At 38.4% G+C, this 17,037-nt stretch overlaps 1 protein-coding gene across 2 annotated transcripts in view; it reads right to left on the bottom strand.

Annotated features, from left to right (window-relative positions):
* SOS1 (SOS Ras/Rac guanine nucleotide exchange factor 1) overlaps positions 1–17,037 on the bottom strand; it is a 43,479-nt gene that overhangs the window by 20,124 nt on the left and 6,318 nt on the right. Inside the window, exons 2-8 of one of the 2 annotated variants that reach the window (XM_041404247.1) lie at positions 14,350–14,475; positions 12,041–12,172; positions 11,334–11,498; positions 9,725–9,934; positions 9,286–9,429; positions 7,432–7,542; positions 7,224–7,322 (exon numbers count right to left, since the gene is read on the bottom strand). In XM_041404247.1, coding sequence (XP_041260181.1) covers positions 7,224–7,322; positions 7,432–7,542; positions 9,286–9,429; positions 9,725–9,934; positions 11,334–11,498; positions 12,041–12,172; positions 14,350–14,475 — 987 coding nt within the window. Of the gene's footprint in view, positions 1–1,047; positions 1,158–1,248; positions 1,532–7,223; positions 7,323–7,431; positions 7,543–9,285; positions 9,430–9,724; positions 9,935–11,333; positions 11,499–12,040; positions 12,173–14,349; positions 14,476–17,037 lie in introns of those variants that run through there. The other variant, XM_041404248.1, reaches the window with a different exon arrangement.

Raw genomic sequence — 17,037 nt, 5'->3', positions numbered from 1 at the left:
AGTTACAAAAAGCTTTCAGCATTCTCTTGGAAGCACATTTTAAAAGACACAAAAGCTAAAATGCCCTCATCTTTTATTTCATGTTACGTTTAACTCACAATATAAAATAGGATCAACCCATCTGGAAGCATATTGAACAAGTAAAGCATCAAAACAGAGGAAAGCAAAAAGCATTTCAACTTTTAGTACAAGATTTCTTGTTCCTTCACATCTTTACTATGCGACTTAAAATAAATCCTAAATATATGTTGAAAATTCAAGTACAGCAAATGTCATCCGAGCCCAAAAATCGTAAAAACATTTGGGCTAAAGAAACGTGAATTTAAGGAATTGTTACTTTGATTGTCCAATGTGAACGTTCTTATTTGGGAAGGTGTGTGTGTATGTGTGAAATTAAAATAATTATGTTTCAGAATTCAATTACATTACTCTGAAATGCCATTTTGAAAATCAGGATGGACACTGAGGAAAAGTCAGGAAGATCCATTGAGAACTGTATACTACACAAGCCTGTCAGCTGATGTTTCACTAATTCAACAGTTCAAAGTTTTCTAGAACAGGTTTCATATGTGGCCAATTTGCCATTAGCATTCCCAGAATACAGGTCAGAAGACCATTTTTGCTCCAGGGCAAGTGTTTCACCTGGTGTCTGCTCAGCAGGAAGAGGTGCAATTTTGCTCTCAGTTTCTGCAGCTGAGAAGGGATTCAAGTATGCAATCAATGTTAGGTTACACACTCAGCATCTCCTTCACCAAGGAAGGGATAGAAAAGCAAAGCCTTTCTCCCAGATGTCTTCTCTGAGGTTCTCACAAAACTATTTCCTAAACGTTCAGACTTTGTAGGCTACTAGCAGCCATTTATGCATTTTACATTCCATTACTGGGAATGGTTACTTTGCCTATAGGAGGCCTTGACTTCTCCAAGTACAGAAAACCCATTTGCTCTGCATTTTTCAGAAATATGGGGTTTGGTGTTTTTTTTTGTTTTTTTTTTTTTTTTTTTTTTTTTTTGCATGTGCTGATGTTTCCTCCACAGCAGCATCATTACCTTTCTGCAACAAATGTACAAGTTCACACAGATCCTTCCAGAGCCTTCATGCTCTGAAACTCTCTTCTCTCTTACTGTCACTTTGGTTTGTCTCATCACTATTAGCAGACCTGCAGAATACATTAGAAATTTAAAACTCATAATTTAGTTCATAACATTTAGTTAGATCAGTATTTGAAATATCACAGAATATTTACCTACGTGTTTCCACACTTGTAATTGAGGTCTTCCATTTTCTTCCCCCAAATTTTCCATCAAAGTAAAAACAATGCAATTTGAAAACATCTTCCCCTTCTCTTTTGTAATTCCAAAGTGGATTAAAATCCACTTTTTCTGCTTCGAAACAATTCAAGTATGATCTTTGCCGGAAAATTTTGCAAGGCTGTAAGCAAAACTGGATGACACCTCTATGTTTGGACAAAAATGTATGATTTTTGAACAGAAATGTATGAATATTTTGATGCTGCATAAGGTGAATGCACAATTTCAGAGACCATTCTGAGAATCAAGGGTAGAACCCTGTTGATTTTAAGAGGAACACTGGTGGTTAAGTAAAAATAAACAGCAGGTGAAATGAAATGAAACAGCAAGTGACAAGAACAAACCACGAATGCCTTTGTTGTTGCACTTGTGTTTGTTATTTCCTTCGTATTTCCATCAGTTTCCATTGAATATCTCAAAGTATTGACAGAAAACATAAACCTCCACTGTTGTAAGAGAAACAAAGAAAGCTGGCAGTGGGACTAAATCCATAGCTCCATATCCAGAAATATTTCCAGTGAAGAGATGGAAGCATATGGAAGTCTCAGCCACTGCACTACCTCTCTCCAAAGATGTGCCTTTTGTACACAAGGTGGCAAGAGAAGAGGACAGGGAAATACACTACAGTTTTTAAAAGATTATGCAACAATACAAATGTATCAGAGACTGTACCATGACTGCCACAGTCACAAAAACTAGGAGTTGAAAATCCCAGCTAAAATAAGCTTCTTAACATGCAGTCCTCGATGGATTTTGTCAAAACTTTTATTTAGCCGGGAAAAAAAGGATCAAAATTTGTGCAAATTCCTGTAACACCAGAGACTGTACCATGACTGCCACAGTCACAAAAACTAGGAGTTGAAAATCCCAGCTAAAATAAGCTTCTTAACATGCAGTCCTAGATGGATTTTGTCAAAACTTTTATTTAGCAGGGAAAAAAAGGATAAAATTTGTGCAAATTCCTGTAACTCTCATCCATTGTCATGGGAGCTTGGCCTTAGGTGTTCAGCACAAGCTGCTGCCATGGAAGGTGAAGTGCTCTCTACTGTCACTAACAGCAGCCACTGAAAAGCGGGAACAAATCAGTTAATACAGCTCTTCTAACTCCCACAGGACTACAGAGTGTTTGCCATGCAGGTGGTTCTGGAAAAGTGATTGGAAAACAGGATTTTGGAACCCTACGGTTAAACACGTAAGTGAAGTCGCAACTCTGGAGTTCAGGACGTTCTCCATTTGACTTCCCAAAGAAGTCTGACCCTGTGACATCCTACTCCTGCCTCAAGGGATCAAAGTACAGCACTTGCTGTTACAGGTCCAGCAGGATTGACTGACACAGCTCAAGTGCCACTGAGGACTGGAAGGCAAAGGGTCACAAGGAATATTTTACGCTCACTTTTGTTATATTTTATCCAGTTTTTGCAGAAAAGCAATTTTAAAGGGATAATAGAAAAAATATTCTCAGAGGTACCTATTTAGAAAGGAAAGATACTTATTAGAAAATTTCCTGGAAAGAGACAACTGCTTCTCAAAATCCCAGATACATCCTGTATATAAGGAAAAAAACCCTATGAAGCAAAACACGCAGCTCCATTACAGCTCCACAACAGATGACATAAATCACTGACAAATGAAGTGACAGCCATGTGCATAGATTCATCTGATACAAACACAGGAAATACATCAACGGGTGCCACAGCTAGAAAGAAAATTAAGGACCAATTAGTTTGATTAACAATAACCAAATTTCTGGGAAAAGTGCACACACACCCCCAAGTGTGTGACAAAGTTTTATTTTTCCCTATCAACCTTTTGAACCTATTTCCCTTTTGGCTGATGAACACACAACTGACTTAAGGGATAAACCCACTAGCACTTAAAGGAGAAAAGAAATAGAAATACTGTCAATGAAACCCCACAAGCAAAACATAAATACAGAATCTCATTTCCTCATTTCACCTGGCTGTATCAACTCAGGCTTCCACCACATGACAACTCCTGTAACTTTACAACATTCCAGTTGTAATACAAGTCTTCTTAGTGTAACAATAGGAAGTTTCTTAAGTTTTTTACCTACTGTCACATTCTAGGAAAACTCTTCTTAGACTTCAGTCCAAATTTTACATCACCCCAGCTTTTGCTCCTAAGAAACACCCAAATACACTGGGTAGACCTTATCACACACTAGCAACAGTTTGGTCAAGCTACACTTTCTTTAACACACAGACCTCCATCTGTCACAGAGACCTAGAACTGCACATGATCTCCAGTGGATGTAATAAGTCATCCATATCTGCAGCTACATACACAAAGATATGTAAAACATTAATACTTCTGCTTTTTATTTATTTCAAATGGTATTGTGCATACAAGATACTGCCCTTGGACAGAAGCACTGAAGAAAAAGTGATTTCAGAAAGTAAAATCTTGTGCCGATATTAAATGAACAAATAATTCACAGCTAGTTCAAATCCATGATTTACTGGTTTTAACAGTAATTAAAGGATACTTTGCAAATTGACTAAAGCAACAGAACCTGTTAGTCACAGGGTTTGTACTGAAGACAAGCAGTCCAGACAGTGTTGTGAGACAATGATCTATAATTGCAGATATTGTAAAACCTTTGCAGACTGACAAAGTTCAACTAATTAAGACTTTTGATTCTCCACCCTGGGCTGGGTTGCACCACTTACAGATGGGATTGGAAATCAAATTCACTCAATTTGTTATACTCTGGAACACAACACTGGGTGAAACAAGGCTGAGAATCAAAGTGAAGTCAAATACTTTGGGATGTGCTGCCCAATAAAACACACAGCAAGAAACTTAGGGGATCAAGCTCAAGATACTCTGGTCCTAAACTAACATTGTACTACCTTGTGCCTTCTTCAGGTAACAACATGTAACAAATTTAATACTAACAGGTTGGGAAAAGGAGAGGTTATCATCTTGAAAGACCTTGCCAAACCAGAATTATTATTTTTACCATTAGCATGGTGGAAGAGGAAGACAAAAAGGTTCAACTGAGGAGTATTTCTACTTGAGCTGAATTGGCAGTCAGTAAAACCTGAAAAATTACTTATCTCAGAACGAAGTTTGAAAAAAAATAAATAAACATTATAGATGCTGCTGTGAAATGAAAGCATCCTAAGATTTTAAGTATATTATAGATAGAATTCCAATTAAAATATAAATATTAAAATATTAGCATTAATTTAAAACATTAAAATATATTAGCAAAGAGATGATAGTTACCATTCCTAAGTCATGGGATTCAAGTCTGCAGTTGGCTTAAAAAAATCCAAACCACAAAAAATCCCTACCATGTTCTCCTGTTGCCCAGAATATACTGTTTCATCTAATCAAAGTTTATACATGCTTTGCAGCATTTCTACCTGAAAAAAAAGAACTTTAAAGTAATCTATTCACCCAATGAAAGACTATCATACATGCATACAAATGTGCAGCATTTGAAACAGTGCCCAATTCAATTCAAAGGTCTTGAAAACCTCTTTCTTCAATTACTAAATATCATAACAATGATTCTATGATTTAGAAAAGCTCATTTTTTATCTGAATATCTGTAGAAAAGTGCAGTTTCACACAAAGCTGCTTTTTTACATAGCTCCTATATAAAAGTTTGAGGACTTACAGGTTGGTTGAAGGAAAACACAGCTGAAGGAAGATTCAGCTAAAAATATAATATGCATTCCTGGTACCCTGTCCAGCTTCAGGAAGGCTTCAGGTTCTAAATAGGATAACCTTCAGTGAATAAAAATTTACTTTTTTTTGTAGTCTGGATAGTTAGAAGGTAACTGAAATGCATTTTAATAGATTACTTCAAAATATGCAACATTATACAACACATCTCAAAGATAAATGCTAACCTCTCTATCCTTAAGTATATCTATGTTCAAGAGAAATAAAATATTTTTTCCACCTGCTACTTTGCCAATATTTTGTCTTTTCATAACCAGAGGTCCATTTTCATAGCATTTTTAACTTGGTTATTCATAGACATGCATGCAATCACTAACTCAGGCCTCTTACCAGACAAGAGAATTCAATACCTTCTATCAGTGGAACTGTCAGAACGATGTAATTGCACAAATATCCTTCTGTGGCAGATAAAAATCAAGTTGGAATCTGTTCAAAGATTCCAGATATAAGGAAGAAAATATTACTGCTAGCAAAGACTATTTGAGGCAGGCAGGGATTCATACTGAATTGCACATTGATGTACTCACTGACAGCTGAAGATGCTGCCACCAGGGATGTTGCCTCTCTCTTCATGTGCACCTATTATCCCTCACTGCCTATTCTGTGTACAGAATATCAGACATGTGTGTGCTGACAGACCACAGTGACAGGTGTCCAACTAAAATGTGATATGAGCAACATGGTGGGAAGAAAACCTGGGAGCTTATTATCAGATACAGAATCAAATCCAGCACAACAATACCAGACTGACACAGGGTAGAGGAGTTCTGTGTGTTTGTGTGTGTAGAGCATGAATATGAGAAGAAGAATTTTTCACAAAGCAGAGGTCATGAGTTGCAAAAAGACTGACAGACTTGGGAGGAGAGGAGTCAGCTTAGACTCCAGCCTGCCCTAGAAAAGGCAAACACGGGCTGCTCCCTGTTCTGTAGGTACACATGCTCTCCTTTCCCCCCTCAAATTGCCAGGGGAAAGAAGCAAGGCAGGATGGCCGGGTGTCAGACAGCACTAATCCTTCGTGCTTTGTCCATTAGGTAATACAGTGCCATGTTCACACAGAAGTATGCAAAGCCTTCAGTACTGCATGTTGAGACTGTGTGATAACAGTGTGACCAGAGATACCCTATGTCTGTGCAGGTCTTTATCATACAAAATGCAAACAAGCTGTGTCAAACCTCCCTTCCAATGGACTGTCATGAAAGGAAATGCTTCATATTTTAAAGATGCCTGAAGTCAGACCAAACCCATGAATGAGACAAACAGATCAGGCATACATTCCAAATTTTTTCAAAAAAACATGTTATACAAGATGTGCTATGTGCCAAAAGTGTACATGTAGATCTAAATCACTAAAAATGGAGTTACAGAAGTAGACACTTATGCTCAAAGATGAACTACTGGATTATCCAAAGACAATCAACCAAACATTCAAGGAAACACAACAGATTTCTTTAAAATTGTTTTGGTTTTTCGTTTGTTTGGTTTTTTGTTTTACTTCTGATCCAAATTTTTATAAACAGTTATTTGGAACACTGTATACCTTATTAATTTCCATTAAGCCCAAAAGAAGGTCCTACTGGAACATTTTCCTCAAAATGCTTTACAGTCCTTAAGGATCATTATGCAATACTGATAAGTGACTCAGAGAAACATTCTGCAGCTATTATATGTATATGTTATTGTCACCCTATCAATGCAAGGTCTAATTACAAATAGCCCAAGTATAAATATTAACCAAGCCTTCCCTTTGAAGGAAAGATATCACCTTTACAATCCTGTGCGATGCACACTGCAAGAACACTGAAGCTTTTATTAAAATAAAATGAAGTCTGAAGGGGAATCTTGCTGTGATTTAAAATTTACAAAGTAACAGCTTGGCATTTTCTGTAATACAGCCATGTGCAATCACCTCCTAGCACTGTTGAAACAATCATTCCAAGAATATGAGTGTGTAGATCTCTACTGCTTTCTAGATTGATAGATAATTCAACGGAAATAATTATCAGCTGATATTCAGTTAATTATAGCATTCACCTGCAGAGCACACAGCCTGCTTTTCTCTCAACACAGCAGTTTTATTATTCACATTCTAGTAAAAGATTTTACACCTAACTGAGCATCCAAAGCTCTCACCTAACACTGAGAACCATGGAAAAAAACCCAAAATCCCCAAACACATCTGATTTACACAATGTTCTTACTTTTAGCAGTTCAAAATAATGAAGACAGTGGTAAACAGGGGCGAGGAGGAGCCGGGGTAGAACATATTGAACAGCTTCTTTAAAGCCTTCACCTATTGACTAGAAACAAAATAAGCTTCAGTCTTAAAACAATACATGTACTGGAGGAATAAGACAATGTAATTAACATAGTAATATCAACAATATGTCTTATTTAAAGGCAAGTTACCTGTAAATAAAATGCTGCTCCTGGCTTTGATAATTGACTTAGAAAATGATCATGAAACCCGGGTCGTAAAATATCTTGCGCATATGATTCATACGGATCAAATGCTAGTTCCTAAAAAGAGACAGAATAATTTTACAATCACAGAATCCCAGAATGGCTTGGGTTGGAAGGGACCTTAAAGATCTTCAAGTTCCAACCCCCCTGCCATGGGCAGGAATGCCATCAGTTTACAAAACTGTTTTAACAGCTAAACTTCCATATTTCTTAGAGAAAATATATATCCTACATAGGAGAGACTTCTGCATACTTTTCCCAAAAACACATATAGAGAAGAATCCATACTTTTACATGCACAGACACATGGAATAAATCAGCACAAAAGAGATTCTGGAAGTCAACTGGTCCAACTCTTTGTTCAAAGCAGTGCCCACCTCAGGGCCAAAGAGAGATCCATCATTTAGCTGGCTGAGAATGCTCAGGTCTCTCATCCTGTTGAGTTCTAACTCTAAGAACAGAGGCACCAAAACCTCTTTGGGCAGCCTATCCCAATGGTCAATTGTTCTCATTGCAAATTTCCCCCTCTCCCCCCAGTATCTAATCAGGATTAATCTTTTTGCCATTTTTATATTCTCTCACTCATCTCACAGTTCACAACTGAGAAGAATCTGCCTCGGCCATCCTCACACCTTTCCTTCAGATAACTAAAGACAGCAGTAAGATCTCCTGCTTCAGCCTTCTCAAGAATCAACAAACCCAGCAGTCTCAGCCCTCTTTCTGCATTGTGGGCCTCAACTCCTTAATCATCATGGCAACCTTAACTACAAGCCTATCTTGCCTCTCCTGTACCAGAAAGCCCAAAACCAGAGATGGTACACCAGATGTGCTCTCAAGTTCTACACAGAACTGCCAGCTACACATTTCCTAATAAAACCCAGGAGCCAGTTAGCCTTCACATCTCATCTCCAAGGATCTCCCAGCCCTGGCAAGCAGTGCTGCTCCTCAGCTGAGATATTGCATGGGATTGTTTGCTCCCAGGTGTAGAATTTTATGTTTGCCTTTAATCAACTCAAGGAGGTTCTCACGGGTCCATTTCTCCAGCATGTCACGTACCAAAAGCAGCAGCTCTGTCCTCGTGTGTGTCCCTCCACAATTTGGCAGCACCTACCAACTAGATGAGGCAGACCTCCTTCCACAACACCAATACAGACATTAAACAGTATCAAACCCTGAGGAATGCTGGCAACCACTGGCCTCCAGCTGACCTTTGTGCTACTGGTAACAATCCTTCAAAGGCTGACAGCTCAGCCAACTGCCCATGTTCTACAATTCAACCAGCTAGGCTGCATCTTACCCATGCTATGACAGACTGTGCTGAAGGCCCTGCTTAGCTCAGATAAGAGATAATAACTGCTCTTCCCTTCGTCCACGGACACAGCCATCACTCTGGAAGCAGTCAGCTGAACAGCTCCAGTTTGTCCTTTGGAAATCTGTGCTGGCTTTTGCCAACCACCTTCTAGTCCTTCACACGGCTGGATGTGAAGTGCAGGAAGATTTGCTGATCTTCTCAGGCACTGAGGAGAGGCTGACTAGCTTCTAGTTTTAAAGGAACCCCCTCATCAGTGTTGAGTTTTTTTCACCTCCACTCTCTGAACTTTAAACAGCCACTCTAAAAGCTCAGATTTAGAAACTAAAAAGATAAGAGCACTTTAAAAAATGGACAGTCCCTTCATCACAGTGGGGTTGGAAGAAGACATCTGAAACTGAAGAAAGCCAGCTGGAACAGAGAGCCAGTTGCAATTATTAAAATATGAATAGCAAAAAAACCCAGCAAAACCCACAACACCATTCTCTTACCTCTGCCATATCTTCAAAACAGCTGCCTACTAGTGGGTGAGGACTACCTTCATCTGTCATTTCAACAGTGTCCTCTATATGACCCAGTAACTTCACACTAAGTTCATGGATGTCTGATATACGACTAAATATATTTTCCACATCCTGCAACAAAACAAGACAAAAGTCAAATGTGCAAAGCTACTCTATTTTGATGTAAAAGAACTTCCTTAAATAGAACAAGATTTTACAGTAATTTTATAATACACTTTTTCTGTGATTTATGCAAGATCATAAAATGTATTTTAAAAATAATGAACACATAAAAATATATAAAATGTACATTATTGAAACATGACAAAGAACAGTGACTTCCCAACAGTTAAGTTTGGGAAGTATCCACCTATATTTATAGATATGACAGTATGTGCCTTTTGTTTGTGGTTTGTACAATACTTACATGAGATGAAAACAGTTTGGAGTTGGAGGCATATGGCTCTCTAAAAACTCTGATAATGAGATTCAGTTCCCTTATATATTGTCGAACTTCTGCCATAAATGACTTCACTAGATCATAATAGGTTTGCTCCCCTGAGGTGGAGGGTTCTTCATCAGATAAAGTTAGTGCACTTAAATCTTCTACATCTTGATGGAACATATCCATTAATACCTAGGCAGCAAAGAGAGGGAAATCCACAAAATGAGAACCTTCTCGAGATTGACTATGAAGTTACCAATAAAGACAGCCTATTATTGCCATGAAATCAGACTGATAAGCAATAAGATCAATTATTATCACTCTGCAATAAGGTAAGCATTACAAAACCAACATCCACTGCTATGAATTTGCAAGTCATTATTTGCAGTGGCAATTCCTGAAGACTCCCAGTCACTTAGACCAATCCAGGCATCTCTCCAAGAACACGGTCCTAAAATCAATTACAATTTTAAAAGGTGAAGTACACAAAACCAATGAGCATTTAGCTGTGTTCTATTGCTCTGAATCAGCAGTACACAACCTAAGTTTCTGAAGATACTGTCTGAAGTTAGAGGTTGTGTGTATTTTGGCTTTTCAGCTTTCAGGAACACACACATGATCATGCTCAGAAGCCTGTGATCTACCTGCAATGAACACTGGCCTGTCCACAGGCTGCACATGGCCCAGTTTCTGTCCTTAACTGCTGAGCTCTCTTGTTAAAATGAACCCTTGAGGAAGGGCAGCAGCTTCAGAAACCAGTCCTGCTGCAGAACTACATGGACAACAGGAACTCTAAACACTCTGACTACCAGATTTACCAAGCAAGATTTACCAAACATAAGCCATCAGTAATTTAAAGTTCTCAAGAAAAGTGGATTACTGAACACTTCCTCCAAATGTGGTGTGTGACCCAGGAGTCATTACAACGACTCTCTAAAAGCAGAAAAATGCAGGACATTTTGCATGAAGCCTGACTTCTGAAGCTCTAAGAACAGAAGGTGATTCATGCTTCAGAGCCAGTGACTGTACACAGAGCTTGGGTTAAAATGAGAATCCTAATTCTGGGGAATGGGACATTACAACATCACTACTGTAGGAAACCACATGGAATAATCCAAGTATTCATGGAGACCCCACCATTTCTAACTTTCCTTCACAGATACAGTTCTAGCACACTGCTAGGAGATTCCAGGCCGTAGTCACCAGGCCCATGTCCCACTACTAGGGAAAATTGGGCTGAGATGCTAAGGAGATGGAGGTTTTGTTTGACCCACTGAAACACTACTTTTTACATGCAATACAGTCTAAAGGTAGTGCTGCTTCACAGTAATTTTTAAAGTATTCATGTGTTGCTGACATTAGGCAGGTACAATCAAGAGAAAGAGAGATTTAACAAGCACAAGCAAGAGCTTCATAAGCTCAATTAGCTTTCTGGTAGTTTTGTTCCATTACTGGAACCATATTTTATGACGCTAATTTCTTCTTAGAAGATATATTATTCCATGTCCTCACTAAGAAAAAGACATTGTCCTCTCAAAATTACCTACAGATTTAGTTGTTTGTTAACCTGACAAACCAGAGTTGGGCTTACCTTATCAGCACACATTGCTACTTTAATATCTTGTTTTGTAATCTCATAATGTCTTATATTCCGCACATAATTCCCAACCAGTTTTAAGATGTCTGCAGAAATGTATTCTAATACTGCTACTATGTAAACAGACACTTGGTGGTCAATTTTGTAGCCTAGAACTTCCTGAAAAGGAAAAAACAAAAAAGCATTCCACTGTTACTCAGTTGATGAAACAGACACTGCAGAGTACAACTCAAACCAGTTAGTAAACTTAAGACTCTGCTCAATAAAGGTTCACCACATATCTACAGCCTATTTTAGGAATAGAAACACAGGAGTGTGTAGGCCTAGAGAAGAAACAGTGACATTGCAGATGCTGCTCCAATGATGTGGAAGCGACAAGAGCCAACTAACTGTCCCAAAAACCTCACTTAAACATTTAGGGCTATTTCCACGAGTTTCTTGAGTGTTTTCTTAGTCATGGAAAATGAAACACAATCAAACTTATACAGTGGGTTCTTGGCCTTGTCTGTCCAAGAGACAATTCAGTGATTTTTAACTCAGAAATAAGTATATTCCACTCACTGGAATACTTACAACTATGCAACAAACACAGGTATTCTTAATTCTTTTAGTTCACAGTTCAGGCAGCACACAGACATTACATGAAACAAAGGGGTTGACCTCTAACTGCATTCTGAAAGCAAGATTCCATCACTGCTTACCTTTAACAAGGGATGGATTTTTTCTACCGGAAGAGATAACGGATTCCTTCGTTTCCTCTTCTCAATAGCAGACTGGGCATCAGCTATTGCCCACTTATCAATAGGATGGGGGAAACTTTTTTGAACACGATCCTTTAGACAAGAAAACATGACCAAGGAGTAAATGCACCATCTGAATGATCTCAGCAATGTAACTGTGTTGTCAAACTGCTTTCTATTACTTAACAAAGAAATGGTTGCTAATTTTTGTATTTCAACAATAAAAGCTTATACAGGATGTGTAAACGTTATAATTTTGGTACATGCTGCTCACTACATGCATAAGGCTGTTTCAGGGTACCATTATCAGAGAATTATCTACTGCTCAATATTTAAGAATTAAACTGAAGGCACAGTTTGCTCCCCTTGTGCTCATGCCTGGTTAACTCTGTATTTGAATACATGACTACATACCTGACACTTTATTCCCTGCACAGGATGGTCACTGAATGAAATGATGACAGGCTTTTTGTTTTGCCTTTACTGATCAGCATATGGTCCAATATGAACACATGCAAACTGCCCTGATGATGACAATGAACATAACAGGAGAAGAAAATGTCCAACAGCAGCCACATATTCTAAACCAGTTTCAGGCTACAGGTGGGCCAGACATGGCCCAGTTTATTTACTCCTTTCAGCAGTGCCTGAGGACACCTGCACACTCCCATGCATTGAACAACTCTCCTGCTGGAACTCACACACAGGTCTCTGGAGGTTTGAAAGCATCACCATGCTTTTTTGTAGCCCTAGTATACACAGATGCCAGAAATTTATTTTCTCACATAACTTTACATTTATTTTTTCAGACCACAGTTCCCACTGACTGTTTCAGTTGCGATTGCTCACTTACGTAAATATGGCTCCTGTTTGAGTAACCATGAAATGAGGAAGACAAAGTTAATGACCACTTACAGAGAGCTGGCACAGGAAAAAGTACACAAACAAAAACTTTCTAACAAAAAAAAGCAAAAGAATACTATTCTATAAAGGTAATACCCAACTTCTCAAAGTGCAGATTTTTTTTCCTTCATAACACTTTTGCAAAAGGAAAGCAGAGGTCCTACCAAAAAAGTCTGATTCACTATCTAATACCAACTCACACTACTAGTCTGTTGACTGAACAATGAAGGTGTCCCAGGGGAAAAAGGAATGTGTTCGACCACATAATTAAAAACATCATCATTGTGCAAGGGGGTAAATGGTGGTTGTTTGATCATCTCTACTTTTTCCATTTCTCTGGCTTTCACAGCCATAGGACTTAAAATACAACACTTTGTGACGACTTTGTGACGTTTTTGTCAGTGTTATTTAAAACAGCATTAAATAACCTTCCCCAAAGCTCTTGTCTCTTGAGCTGCCGGACCAAAATGATGTTGCAAAACAGGTCAGCCATTAAAGGGAACACTGGAACACCACTGGAGGTGTCAGTATTCAAAAGGGAAGAGGAAGGATGAAATTCATCAATCTTGAGCTCTAAGACAACCACATTTTTAAGTGTTTTTTGTCAGTGAGGTTTTATTTGCCATTAGTCCACTTTCTTCAGAACGTGAGGAAGTCACTTGGCACAGGCCCTGGTGGCAAGCACTGGAAACCAACAGGCACACAGACTCTGTAGCCTGGCACCAAATCTTTAAATCATGGTTAAGCACCAAGTGCTTACCAAGGTATTCAGGGTCCTAAAAATTTAAGTGATACAGCTTCACTAATTTGTTCCTCAGATGGAAAAACTCAACCTCTCTTCTTAAACTTAAGCTGCTCTGCTGGGCAGCAGGAGTAGTAGATCTTTGAAGAGGCAATGGTAAGAGACAAGGTTTCTGTACAGAGGAAAGAAGTGTTCCTAAACTCTTTCTGAAAAACTGATATTTTTGTTTTAATTTCTGGGAGAGCAGTGGATATATCAGCCTAAATTCCATGCTGAGAAAGCAGCACAGAGCCTCAGACTAAGCAGCTGTAGTTTGTATACAATATCCATGGGGGAAAAAAAAAGGTCTTTTGAAAGGAACCAGTCAGCTTTATACACAAAACTCACACTCACCATCTATTGAAAAGTAATACAGCACACAGTTTTGCTGTGCATTCAACAATAAATTCAATTGATAGGAAAATGAGCTATTAGGGAACTCAGTAGGCTTTATGCAGAAGGCTGTGCTACATAAAGACACATAATTACTGGTTTCCTTTTTGCATTATGAAATGGTAAATATAGTAGCTTTCATGTAATAGTTCAAATTATTTGCAAAAACGTTTGTAATAAGTGTTCTCTATACCTCTACATCCAGAAAACTTCTTGGTTGAGCTTGACACAACATATTTAACAACTGAAGAATTAACTCCTCCACATACTGCAATGCATCTTCAGTAGAGGAAAGCTTAGGATGGACTTGCACCTGAACCTGAAAGAAAGAAGAATTCAAGATTTGAGTTCTGCTCTTCCCCAAACCACATGCTTTACTTCCAGAAAAAAAATGACAAAACCCAAGCCAAACAGCCCAGAAAAACACAATAACATAGCTCTGTTAAGGTCCATCAGACAAACGTGAGCGAAATGCTCGCACCTGACAGAAATACAAATCTCAAATGCTTTATGTACCCAAATCACTATAAATTGTATTTAATGTCAAGGAAATGGTTAATTAATAACTGTGCTTTAAAAAATCTTTTAAAGCCCTTGCATATACTTATCTCTCTCCACTAGCTCTTTAACCACTGTTTTTGCAAGATGTTTCAGCAGTGGGGGTTTTTCCCGTTTGACACAATCCATAACAACAAAATACAGAACATTTTTCACAGCGCACACTACAGAAACAACGACTTCATTAGCATTTATTATTTCAAATTATTGAATCCATTCTCAGTAAGCATTCATAAGATTTGCTTAGAAGTTTGTTTCCATAGTGTTTTTTTAAAATATGTCAGCCTCTACAGTAAAAAAAAAACAAACCAAAAACCACTTCAAAAAAGGCCAGAGTGCTGTCCTGGCATCAAGTGGCAGCTGAAAGATTTTGAAAATTTGGTCCCAATATGTTTACATGTATGTCATAAGTGTGTCTAATTTCTTACTGGTGCAAATTCAAAAAGGAACAATCCCCCTTGCTCATTCAATTTTTTTCCAGACAGTCACGTAACTTCTGAAACCTGAGGTATGCTTTTCCTTTGCACTTCTGTGGATCACAAATTAGCACAGTTTTGATCACCCAAAATTTCAGGTACACAAAGCTCAGTGCTTCAGAGCACAAACAGGCAGTTTAATCTCAGTTCTACACCGACGGCAAATATTATGCTAGAGCAAGCTGACTGCTGACTTTCGCAATGCATCCGTCAAGCCCCAATTTCATCATTTTACTGTTCCCCTGCACACAACTCAAAATGCCTTCAGTTCTCTCAATCACTAACATGAGAGCCTAACAACTCTGAAGCAAAACCCAACAATCTGTCTCACCCAAATGTTAAACCTATATTCAAATAATGCTGCCATAATTATTTAATTTCACACCTGAGTCTTAATTCCTGTTTGCAGTTATAGCAAAACTAAATGTTATGAAGTTCAAACACACAACAACCTCAAACAGAAATCCACCTGCCTGCTAAGGCACTCATTAGTCTGAAAGCTTCATGTCTGGGCATAGTCCTGGTGCTCACTTAACTGCTGTTGGGATTCAAATACGCTGGATCACGCGTTTGGCTTCTTGCACACTGCAAACCCTGATTCAGCAGGTCTTAAAAAACACCTCCAGAAGTCACTGCTTTTTAAACTTAAAAGCAGTCTGGCAAAAATAGAACAGAAGAACTTCTCTCCATTTGACTAGCTAACACAACTATTTTGATTATGCCAACAGTTTCACTTTTCCTAAGAACTTCACTATGCACAGCTAGAGTGTGTTTGTGGAGCTACACGAATAACAGCATGCCAGGCAGTCCCAAACATTATTTACAATTCAAACACTGACATCTGAAATACTGTACCAGCTTGGAACACCTTAACACCAGAAATTAGAGACTTGCCAAAGTGTTCTCTTAAAGAGCAGAGCTGATCTGAGCTGTCTGGAAGATGCTGCCTTTAATGTGTGTTTTTTTTAAGCAGAACTGAACAGATTTGTATTACAGTGGCCCTATATTATACTCCAGCACTCTTTATTTCAAGAAGTGTTAAATTACCAAGTCAATTCAACAAAAATACTCTAAAAGTACAGAGCACGATGAACTGGAGTGACGAAGAGCAGCTCTGTTTTCTCCTTTACTTAGAAAACAGACCAGACTTTAATCACCTCATTACAACTCCTTTGGTCTGTAACACACAGCCTGTAAGAATAAGAACAAACAAACAAAAATACCACATCAGGCCATAACCTGAAACATTATCCATAGTCAGCCAAAACAGAGTCAACAATGATAACCTACTCCAAGTTCAGGAGATAAAAGTTTCATTTTCCCTAAGCATTTCTGTCTGGGGACAGTGACAACATCATTCTCAAAGGCCACTGCCCAGCTCCACTTTAACAGAGCATCCACCTTGGCAGAAGAAAACATCATGAGTTGCCACTGGCTTGCCAGCACAGCTTATCTGTATTAAGTAGATGGTAAATAACCTTCATTGCTACGTGACACTTAGTATCAGTTGGGGTTCAAAGTCATACAAGTGAACAAAAGAAAACAACCAGACTAACAAGGAAAAGTACAGCATGGTTTGGTGCACAGATATCACAGAAATGTGTAATTTCAGTATCTGCACTACTGTAGTACCCAAAGGCTCAGACTGAGAATGACAGAGTGTTATTTGAGGGTACTCAGTGGAAGTCCTAAGTCCATTACCTAAGACATGATGCAAAACTGAGTAAGATGCAAGATTTAGTAAAAGACAAGAAATGGGAACATCTGTTAGCATAAACCATCACATGATTAGTTTCAAAAAAAAAAAAAAAAAAAAAAAAAAAAAATACAATTCCAGGGGGTTTTCA

Source organism: Onychostruthus taczanowskii, unplaced genomic scaffold (assembly GCF_017590055.1).
Source record: "Onychostruthus taczanowskii isolate IOZ18803 unplaced genomic scaffold, ASM1759005v1 scaffold21, whole genome shotgun sequence".
In the NCBI taxonomy this organism is placed as follows: domain Eukaryota; kingdom Metazoa; phylum Chordata; class Aves; order Passeriformes; family Passeridae; genus Onychostruthus; species Onychostruthus taczanowskii.
Note: the sequence above shows the minus strand (reverse complement) of the source record. Positions and strands in the feature narration are given on the sequence as shown.